Source organism: Pongo abelii, chromosome 13 (assembly GCF_028885655.2).
Source record: "Pongo abelii isolate AG06213 chromosome 13, NHGRI_mPonAbe1-v2.0_pri, whole genome shotgun sequence".
NCBI lineage: Eukaryota > Metazoa > Chordata > Mammalia > Primates > Hominidae > Pongo > Pongo abelii.
In genome coordinates, this window is record NC_071998.2 from 79,123,259 (window position 1) to 79,133,646 (window position 10,388).

At 41.7% G+C, this 10,388-nt stretch overlaps 1 protein-coding gene across 3 annotated transcripts in view; it reads left to right on the plus strand.

Moving 5' to 3' along the window:
- Positions 1 to 9,371, plus strand: part of IARS1 (isoleucyl-tRNA synthetase 1) — an 80,181-nt gene extending 70,810 nt beyond the window's left edge. For all 3 annotated transcript variants that reach the window (XM_024252029.3, XM_054521066.2, XM_054521067.2), the window contains exons 32-34: positions 2,330 to 2,473; positions 3,146 to 3,298; positions 8,825 to 9,371. In XM_024252029.3, coding sequence (XP_024107797.3) covers positions 2,330 to 2,473; positions 3,146 to 3,298; positions 8,825 to 8,907 — 380 coding nt within the window. In that variant the 3' untranslated portion in view covers positions 8,908 to 9,371. The remainder of the gene's footprint in view (positions 1 to 2,329; positions 2,474 to 3,145; positions 3,299 to 8,824) is intronic.
- The last annotated feature ends 1,017 nt before the right edge of the window (positions 9,372 to 10,388 follow it).

Genomic DNA, 10,388 nt, shown 5'->3' on the forward strand with positions numbered 1-10,388 from the left:
AATGACTGTTACTAAACTTCTACCTTCTAAATCCTGCGTAGATTTCTCTGTGATCAGGCCATTACCCAGAACCAGGTCAGAGAACCTGGGAAATAGTTTTAGCTTAACTGCATTGACACAGGATGAAACCACCATAATTCACCCCATTGTGATCTTGACATCTATACATGGCTCTTTAAACCATATTTAACTTCCAAATAAAGACCCTAGTAGATTAAAAAAAAAAAAAAAATCACACTTTTAACTCTTTCTTGTACCGCTTCAAAGATGCTAACTTCATTACCCAAAACAAGACAGAAAGTTACCTTATCCTTCTTTGGGTGATGTTGATTTCTCTTCTAGCTGAGCCATACCTCCCCCTTTTGCTGTTCTTTAACTTCACTGAAGTATAAGGTTAACCCGTTAAAATATTTCATGTTATATGGTAAGGAAATAAGAGAGTGGAAAAATAAGAATTGGCTAATATATATTAATACATAATGCCACACTTCATTTGCTGAAAAATGGGTTCTCTGCTCAGAAGCAATGCTATGTGGAATGCTGTGTTGGTGAATAAGACATTCTCTACCTCCATGGATGGTGGGTTTGCCAGAAGCATTATGGGTGACAGTGGCAAATCCATGTCCAAAAGGAGTGTGTGTTCCAGTAAGACCAAAGCACTGCCTTTTCCCATAATGGAAACAGTGCAGTACAACCAAGCTGCCATCGGGAGTCTGGCTTGTCTTTCCTAGCAATAACGCTGTATCGAAAGCTCAAGTAATGGTTCCCGCTGTTGGTAAGTGGGATACACAGTAGGAGCTGTAGCAAAATCAGCCTTAGGGAGTGGAAGTAATGTTGTGGAGCCCGTGGTTATTCTTCCTCCCAGCCTGGGTGGCCCCTTTGTTATCAATCGATTGGGCAAGGGCAGAAGTGGCTGGCGGCAGAATAGACCACGTCCACTGATTATTATTATTATTATTTATTTTATTTTATTTTATTTTATTTTTGAGACAGGGTCTCACTCTATCACTCAGGCTGGAGTGCAGTGGCTCAATCATAGTTCAGTGTAACCTCAAACTTCTGGGCTCAAGCAATCCTCCCGCCTCAGCCTCCAAAGTAACTAGGAGTACAGACACACGCCACCATGCCTGGCTAATTCTTTTCTTTTTTGTAGAGAGGAGGTCTTGCTGTATTGCCCAGGCTCAATCTCCTGGCCTCAAGCAGTCCTCCCCTTTCTGCGTCCCAGAGTGATGGGATTACAGGTGTGAGCCACTGTGCCCAGCCTCACCCATTTTTAGATCCTCATTCATAGTCTGCCCATTTGTAGAGATCTGTCCACATACCTCTTGCCCTAACTTCCTTGTCACCAGTTTTCTAATTCTGTTCTTTGAGTCCCTGGCTGTTCTCGTTTAGTCCAGCTGTTGGCCGGTCTCCATGAATCAGTGTAGATCTACTCCTAGCTATTTCTGCTGAGCAAAATGACCAGCCGGCTGCACTGAATGAAGCTGTGCACATTGGGAGGATTTCCACCCATCACTATTCTTCAGGGCTACCCAGAGTCAGAACAGGGCCATTAAGACTGTAATTGTCTACTTTGGGTGGTACAGTGTTATTGTGCAGTAAAGCCCTACACAGCAAGCCCTAAAATGTTTTCTTTCTCTGCCAGCCAGTCCTGGAAGACTTCCTACAAGGCAACACCTGTGGTTGACAGAAGAGACCATGTGGGCCTAGGCTGAGCATGAGCATCTAGCCACTGGTGCAGCAGGTTCCTTGTTCCCTGAGCCAGTGCCCCAGCCTAGTCTCATACCTACCAATTCCACTCAATATTTGGAGGCTGCCCAGTGGGCCTATCCTGTATCACAACCATTACCAGTCATCTGCCTGTGCATGCATCCCCAAGCAATGTTTAATGTTCTCTAAATGAAATTACACTGCATATGTTCTGTGTATCATGCTTTTTTTCACATCTGCTCCTGAGTCAAATAACATCTTCTGACTGTAATTAGCATTTTTTAATGTAAATTTTTCATGGTGAAGCTTGAGATTCTGATATAGGAGGAAATTTTAAGAGGAGCTGTATTATACAGAGAAAATACTAAAGTAGAGAAAATAATTTGCCCTATATTTCAGATTATGAATATTATGATGTTTGTTTTGCAACATTAAGATTTCCTACCATTACATGTCATTAAAGGTTGGTTTTATAGAAAAGGCAATGTCTTTTGATAAACAGAAATTAAGTGGAAAGCATTCTCGTAAAAAGATACATGATAGTTAAATAGGAAAAATTGAATGACATCAGTTTTGAATTGTTCATTAACCCTGAAAGAATTGTTGTTGTTATTTTTAGAAATACAAAACCAAACTGACTTACTGAGTCTTAGTGGAAAAACACTTTGTGTGACTGCGGGATCGGCTCCCTCTCTGATCAACAGTTCTAGTACTCTTCTTTGTCAGTATATCAACCTACAGCTCCTGAATGCAGAGCCACAAGGTATGTGCCTCCCCACAGCAGGCAGACTGTGGGGTGCTGGGCATTGAGGTTGTCTTTAATATTCAAATATGTGTGTATTTCTAGTCGGCTTCAAAGTATTGCTTTAAAGTGTGGGCTCTCATGCTACTTTGGGGAGCAACCACAGGCTTTTCTTTTGGTGTGTTATAGAGACCCTCATCCATCTGGCGTGGTTAGGAAATGAAAAAATTGGTTAGGTAAAAATTACAACTAAATTGTTTGAGTTCCAAAACATTTTAATCTCAAATTTTACTTTCTTTTCTGAGGAAAAATGTTCTGAAAACTTGTGTACCTCCATGCCTTAATCAACAGACTAGATTGATAGTGATTATTTTCCTGATATTTTAGGATCCTCATTGTGCACATTGGTACTGAAGTCTTCGGGCTCCTCACTTGACTGTGTACTGAGTATCTGCTCCCCAAGCTGCTGGGCTTTTATATAAGTTTTTTTTTTTTTTTCTTTTTCCCCTTCCCCTTCACCTCTATGAAATGTTCAGAGCTGTTTCTGCATGGACTGCATCTTCAGCGGTCACACTCATGCTGCTGGACGCACTGCTGGCCTCAGCACTGCCTGTTAGAGCTGTCTGCAGTGGCCACCTCTTTTGGAGATAGTGAACTCTCGAGATTTAATCCAGTTTGTTCTTTCTTCCACAGAGTGTTTAATGGGGACAGTGGGCACTCTCCTGCTTGAAAACCCACTTGGGCAGAATGGACTCACCCACCAAGGTCTTCTGTATGAAGCAGCCAAGGTGTTTGGCCTTCGGAGCAGGAAGTTAAAGCTGTTTCTGAATGAGACCCAAACACAAGGTAAGGAGATTGTGGACCGTAAGTTTTTTATTTTTGTTGAAAGTAGATTTTGATGCCATTAACCATTTGTAGCATATACTTGTAAGATAGTACTATTGTTATCCTGTTTTGTTATTCTTTCCCCAGAAATTTACCACAATATAATTTTCTTTTCTTTTCTTTTTTGAGGCTGAGTCTCACTTTGTCTCCCAGGCTGGAGTGCAGTGGCACGATCTTGGCTTACTGCAGCCTCCGCCTCCTGGGTTCAGGCCTGAGGCTTCAACCCAGGAACAAGGATTCTCCTGCCTCAGCCTCCGGAGTAGCTGGAACTATGGGCACCTGCCACCACGGCTGGCTCATTTTTGGAGTTTTAGTAGAGATGGGGTTTCACCATGTTGGCCAGGCTGGTCTCAAACTCCTGACCTCAGGTGATCTGCCCGCCTCAGCCTCCCAAAGTGTTGGGATTACAGGCGTGAGCCACGACGCCCGGTCAATAATATAATTTTTTAATAGCAATTAAAAGTATAATTACTTTTTGCTAAATCAAAAAACTACATTGGTATGTTATTAAAAATACATGCTTCTAGGTAAATCAGCATATTTGCTGACCCTAAAATTGTTCTTTCCCCCAAAAGTCAAAATTATCACAGGGTTGTAAAATAGCCTGAAGGAAACTTAACAGCTGACATTATACCTCCCTTTACAGTTTATAAAACATGCTTACCTGCATTTTCTCCTTGAGACACGTAACACTGTGAAGAGCTAGGTCATCAGTTGACATATTCCACATTCTATTATCTAGAAAATAGAAATTAAGGATGGCGACTTGCACTTACTTGCTGGTGTCAGGCAGCTTATTTTCTCCTCCTCCCGTTTTCCCACTTAGCACTATTCACTTCTGAGATTTCAGCTTCTGTGGCTGCTCTGTCAACTTCTCTGTTGACATCCTCACCCTACCCTCTGAGTTTCGTTCTGTAATCCTGCTACACATCAGACATGTTCACTTTAATATTGCTGCCACTGCAATCACTTCCCCAGACAGCTTCCCTTTGTGGGATCTGTTTTTTTCTGTTTATACCCATTCTTGACATCTCAATTCAAGACTTTTACCATCCCATCCTCTTATTTGTAACACCTGATAGCCTGGGATTTATTGGGCTTTCTGTGTCAGTATTTGTGTCTTTCGGCACTTGTGGAAAATTGCCAGACATTATCTTGTCCAACTTACCTCTTATTCATTCTCTTTGGTATTCTCTCCTTCTGACACCTTGTTTAGACATATTTTAGATGGACTTTCTCACTCTATCCTACCTCTTATTCTCTTTTCCTATTTTCCCTCCTTTTGTCCTTATACACTACATTCTGGATAATTTTGGCTTTTTTATCTTACCCTTGTTCCTCTGCAGGTAAGGTGCTTCTTTTCTCTGCTTCCTTGAAGATTTTCCCTTTGTCTTTTACTTTCTGCAGTTTATGATTTCCCTAGGTGTACATTTTTAGGTATAAGGCAGTCTTTATTTCTGCTACAGTGTTTTGTGTTTTTTTTTGTTTGTTTGTTTGTTTTTTGAGACTTGGTCTTGTTCTGTCATGCAGGCTGCAGTGCAGTAGCTCAATCACAGCTCACTGCAGCCTCAAACTCCTGGGTTCCAGCGATCCTCCCACCTCAGCCTCCCTAGCTAGGACTACAGGCACGCGCCACCATGCCCAGCTAATTTTAAAATTTTTTTGTAGGGACAGGGTCTCGCTATAAGGTCGAGGCTGGTCTTGAACGCCTGCCTTCAAGTGATCCTCCCACCTTGGCCTCCCAAAGCGTTGGGATTACAAGTGTGAACACCCTGCCTAATTTCTACCATTTTCATTCTATTCGTGTTTTTTTTGTTTTTTGTTTTTTGAGACAGAGTTTCACTCTTGTTGCCCAGGCTGGAGTGCAGTGGCACAATATCCCAGCTCATTGCAATCTCCACCTCCTGGGTTCAAGTGATTCTCCTGCCTCAGCCTCCCGAGTAGCTGGAATTACAGGCATGTGCCACCATGCGCAAATTTTTGTAATTTTAGTAGAGACAGGGTTTCACCATGTTGGCCAGGCTGGTCTCGAACTCCTGACCTCAGGTGATCCACCCACTTGGGCCTCCCAAAGTGCTGGGATTACAGGGGTGAGCCACCGCACCCAGACCATTCTATTCTTTCTTAGAGTTTCCATCTTTCTGTTTACATTGCCCATCTGCTCTGCTTGTTCTGTTACGTTTCTGTTGAAGCGCAGTTTTAAGAAGCATCTGTCTAGTTCCTTGGAGACACTGTCAACCCAGACACACTTTAAACTCAATCATTTTGGACCATAGGGAGAATGTTAAGAAAGCTGTGACTGGGTAGGCGTGGTGGCTCACTGCTGTAATCCCAGCACTTTGGGAGGCTGAGGTGGGCGGCGTTCAAGACCAGCCTGGCCAATATGGTGAAACCCCGTCTCTACTAAAATTAGCTGGACGTGGTGGCACATGCCTGTAATCCCAGCTACTTGGGAGGCTGAGGCAGGAGAATCTCTTCAACCTGGGAGGCAGAGGTTGCAGTGCGCTGAGATTGCATCACTGCACTCCAGCATGGGCGACAAGAGTTAAACTCCGTCTCAAAAAAAAAAAAAGCTATGACATTCCCAGTCATACACAAAGGCCAGGAGTTGTGATGGAGACAGGATCTGTCTATCCCTACTCCAAAACAAAGCTAAGTGAGGTGATTCTCTCTGTATTGGTTTCTGTGGCTGCTGCAACAAATTTCCACAAATGGGATGGCTCAAGTCATCTCACAACTCTGGAGGCCAGACACTGAAATTAGGGTGTCAGAAAGGCCACAGTCTCTCTGAAGGCTCTGTGGGAGAATTCCTTATTTACTTCTTCTAGCTTCTGGTGGCACCAGGCATCCCTTGACTTGTGGCCACATCACTTCAGTCTCTGACTCCGTGGTCACATTGCCTCCTCTTCTATTTCCTCTTTTTCCAAATAAAGTTACATTCACAGCTCCTGGGAATTTAGAACCTGGGCATATCTTTGGAAGGCCATTATTAACCGATTACATTCTCTTCACTTTTTCTCTTGTGGTGAAGGAACTTACTCAAATTAACCCTTTTGCTATGGGTTTCTTATTTGAAGTTCCAGTTTCTTCAGCAGAGATTTGTTGGACTTCCTGGTTTGTATATACCAGAGGCTTTTCTTTCCCTGCTTTCCTAGCTCTTCAGTGCCAAAAGCGTTAAGCCACCAGACCCCGTGGGAGTCATTATTTTTGGCCTCTGTGTAATTCTCCCGTTTTCTTCCTGTGCAGCTTTTTTTTTTTAATTTAGTTGCATGTCATACTTTTTGATGTTAAATACTAAAGTTCTATTTTTTCTTGGATTCCTCTTTCCCTCCCTGGGTTTATTTTCAGTGACTCTCCTTTGTCATTTTCCCTCTCATCTCATCATTGGGCCTCATCATCCATCAAAGTCACCAGTCTGCAGTCTGTACTCTTCACCAGAGCTATCTTCATGAACATTCCTGCCTCGATTTTGTTCCCTTGCTTAGAGCCCGCAAAGCTCCTTATTCTCTTATGCTTCAGAATCTTCCCTTCCACACAAGATCCTTCCTGCTCTGGGCCTTCCCTGTCTTGCTAATTCTGTCCATGAGTCTTTCATTCTACCAAAGGCTTTTTTCACTCTCCCTCGAACACACTTGGCTCTTTCATTGTGGTATGGTAGTAAAGATCATCTAATAATGTAGCTTTCTATTTTGATAAGCTTAGATAAAACTTTAGAGATAATTCTTAACTCTTCTTGTCCCTCAAATCCATTGGTCACCAAGTACTGTTGTGCAGTGGAGCTGAAGATGACATTTATCTCTCACTTGTTCTTGCAAGCAAATGCAGTGGCATGATTGAACCTGGTCAGGGTAGAATCGTGCCTGTGTGAATTATGTATTTATAATACTACCTGCAATTCACAGAACCATTCTTAACCTATGCTGCCTTTCTCTGTATTCTCTTTACTCTGTGACGTTAGTTAGGCAAAAGTTTAGCGGGTGAGAGCTTTTAAATGTTTAGTGATTTATCTAAGATTACCACAAAGTTGGAACTTTTTCTAATTCAGTGTCTTTCCAATCTAGTATCTATAGCTTCGTTTTCATTATGCCTTTTCTCTCAGAATTGTCTTTCATAAAGTATCAATAACTTGGTAAATTAGAAGAGCCACAAAATGTTGACCATTTTAGAAACCTTAGATGTCTTCTTGCTTGCTCCACTAAACTCTAAACATCATCTCCAGTTCCTGTAATTATCTATTAAGGAAGTAGCTTTGAAAGTATTCTCACATCTAGGATTGCCTGCGAGGTCGGACAAGAGCTATTTTTAAAGGAAGCTCATCTGTTTGCTTTAAATTCAGATCTGACTAGAAGCAAAATGCTCCACAGTAGGTAGATAACTTTAAATTTTCTTTTTTTTGTTTTTGAGTTGTATATTCAGTATATTTTAATCAATTGCATTTTGGTTATATTTTTGGATGCTCAGAGTTTTCGTCATTGGCCATATTGGATCCTGTATTCTTTAACATGATCCTTTGTCTTTGGTAAATTCTTGCTTTCTCACGTAGCAACATGTCGTAGGCTTATTATGTACTTTTACTTCTCCAGACCTAGAATATAGCTGTTCTTCAAATTATAGAGAATCGTATTTTGAAACCACATATCTGGGGTACTGAGTTGGCACAGCCTCTAGGCTTTTTTTTGTAGACATAGGAAGTGTCTGTGTATGAGGAAAAATAACCATCTTGGCAGTACCCAGAGTTAGCCTAACTGTGAAGTGATGGCATAGTCCTCCAGAAGGCTCCAGGAGTCTGCCCAAAATCTAACTCCACCTGCAAGGAGTGAGGATTCTACTCAGGAAAAGATCCACACAAGACCCCCATCACTGCTGGCACCAACTGCAAGTTCCAGGGATTTTCCTAAACCACCCTCAGGTTCAGTAACCTGCTAGGAGGACTCAGACTCACTGAAAGGTATTACACTCATGGTTTGAATTAGGGTAGGGAAAGGATACACATTAGAACCAGCGAGAGTGAGTGAGAGAGAGAGAGACCCTGGAGTCATGGATAATGTTTCTTTCTCTCATCCTTTACATCTGACAACACAGAGACTATATTACCAACCAGGGAAGCTCACTCGAGCCTTGGTGTCCAGTTTCTGTTGAGGTTTCATTCTGTAGGCATGATTGCTGTCTTTCTCAACTGATATACCATGTGACTGAAAGTCCCCATCCTAAATCATATACTTGGTCTTTCTGTCGTGGCCAGCACTACCCTGAATCGTCTCATTAGCAACAACTGTCAGGTTTGGTGAACATACCCACCATGAGAAACAAAGACTCCTACTAGGAAGTTCCAAGGATTTAGAGGTTCACCTCAGGAGCTGAGACAAAAGGCAGAACTCTTAGGATAAGGCCAAATTCCTTACTACACAAGCAGTTAACGTTTTTTTAAATATTCACCCCCAATAGGTAAAATACTGATTTTTTTTCAACTTTTTCTTTCCATTCTAGAAATTACAGAAGACATCCCCGTGAAGACTTTGAATATGAAGACTGTGTATGTTTCTGTATTACCAACAACAGCAGACTTCTAGCATGTACTTATCAATGTTGTTTGGTCAGCCCTTCCCTAATTACACCCATCCCCTACACATACGTGCACATAGACACCCACATGAACACACTGAAGATATTTCCTTCAGGTGCGTGTAAAATATGCTGCTTGGATTGAAATTCAAATGGGATTGATTAGTCAAGTAACTTGAGACTCACAGTAATCTTCACACTTAACCTTAGACACCTATGCAGTCATGTTGGGAGCAGGTTACAATGTTACTTCAGCCCACAGTTTATTTCTATACTTGAGTTCTTAAGTACAGAAGGTAGAAGTGATTTAAATGGCATGATATATATATCATTTTCTGGCCTTTTAAAATTTATTTGAGACCTTGATGAAATGTACGTATTATATATTTCTGCCACCTGGATTTTCCTAGATAATTTGATGGAATATTTTAAGTTTCAGTAAATCAGAACAATAAACAAACTCAGATATAAATGTGTTGAAAGTAATTCATTCTCCCATAGATAAATGAAACTTGAAATGTGTAATCTTTGAAGAACATAAAAACTTCATGGTGGTTTCTTATTAAGACAGTGGACTAGACATCTAATAAAACTTCTTTCCAAAATCCCGGGTGATAATTTGAGTCCTCAGAGAAGCAGATGACATGACAAAGTTAGATGTGCAAGAATTTATTAGAGGAAACATAAATGGAGGATAAACGGGAGATGGAGCAAGCGTAGGTCGAGAGAGCCTTCAGACTGCAGTGTGGGTCTGACACCTGTAAAAAGAGAAAACGAAGATTGATTAACAAAAACTTAGACTGCAGTGCAACTCTAAGATGAAGTCTTGGTCAGGCCAATCGAGAGTTCCCAAGCAAGAATTCCTTTTAGTAGAGTTCAGAATTGGGCAGAAATAGCCTGGCTTTGTTTCTCTGACTTCCTCAAGTCAGTGTCTGGGAGGAGACCAAGGGGAGCCTGGCCTTCGCACAAATGCCTTGATGGATCTGAAAGTACCAACTACACTCCTCATGTCAGATTCTTTTGAAGGGAGATCTGAATGATACATCCCTATGGCTGCTACAACAGATGCATTCACACAAAAACCCACAAGTTGGAGAAAATAGAGGAAACAACCAGAACTTGAGGAATTGGAAAGCAGATAGATGGTGTTAACTAACTTGGTAGACCCAGGAAACCCCAATTCTAAATCAATGGAGAAACTAATAAACTTACTTACATTTCAGAATTCACAGCACCAGTTACCTCTGGGATGAAAGGTGGAAGAGGCACAGAAATAGGGACGATCGCATGAACACTGGGAAGCCTTATAGCTTCTCCCATTTCCACGTTGCTAAGCAACTTTATTCCCCCCACAGTTGGCATCTGGAAGGTAAAAATTGACTGGTTGGTAGAAGTCAGAGTGAATGGAAGACAAGAGTACTTGTAAGCCTGGAGGATTCCTAAAACCAACCCTCAGGTTAGATAATTTGCTAGAAAGACTCAGAACTCA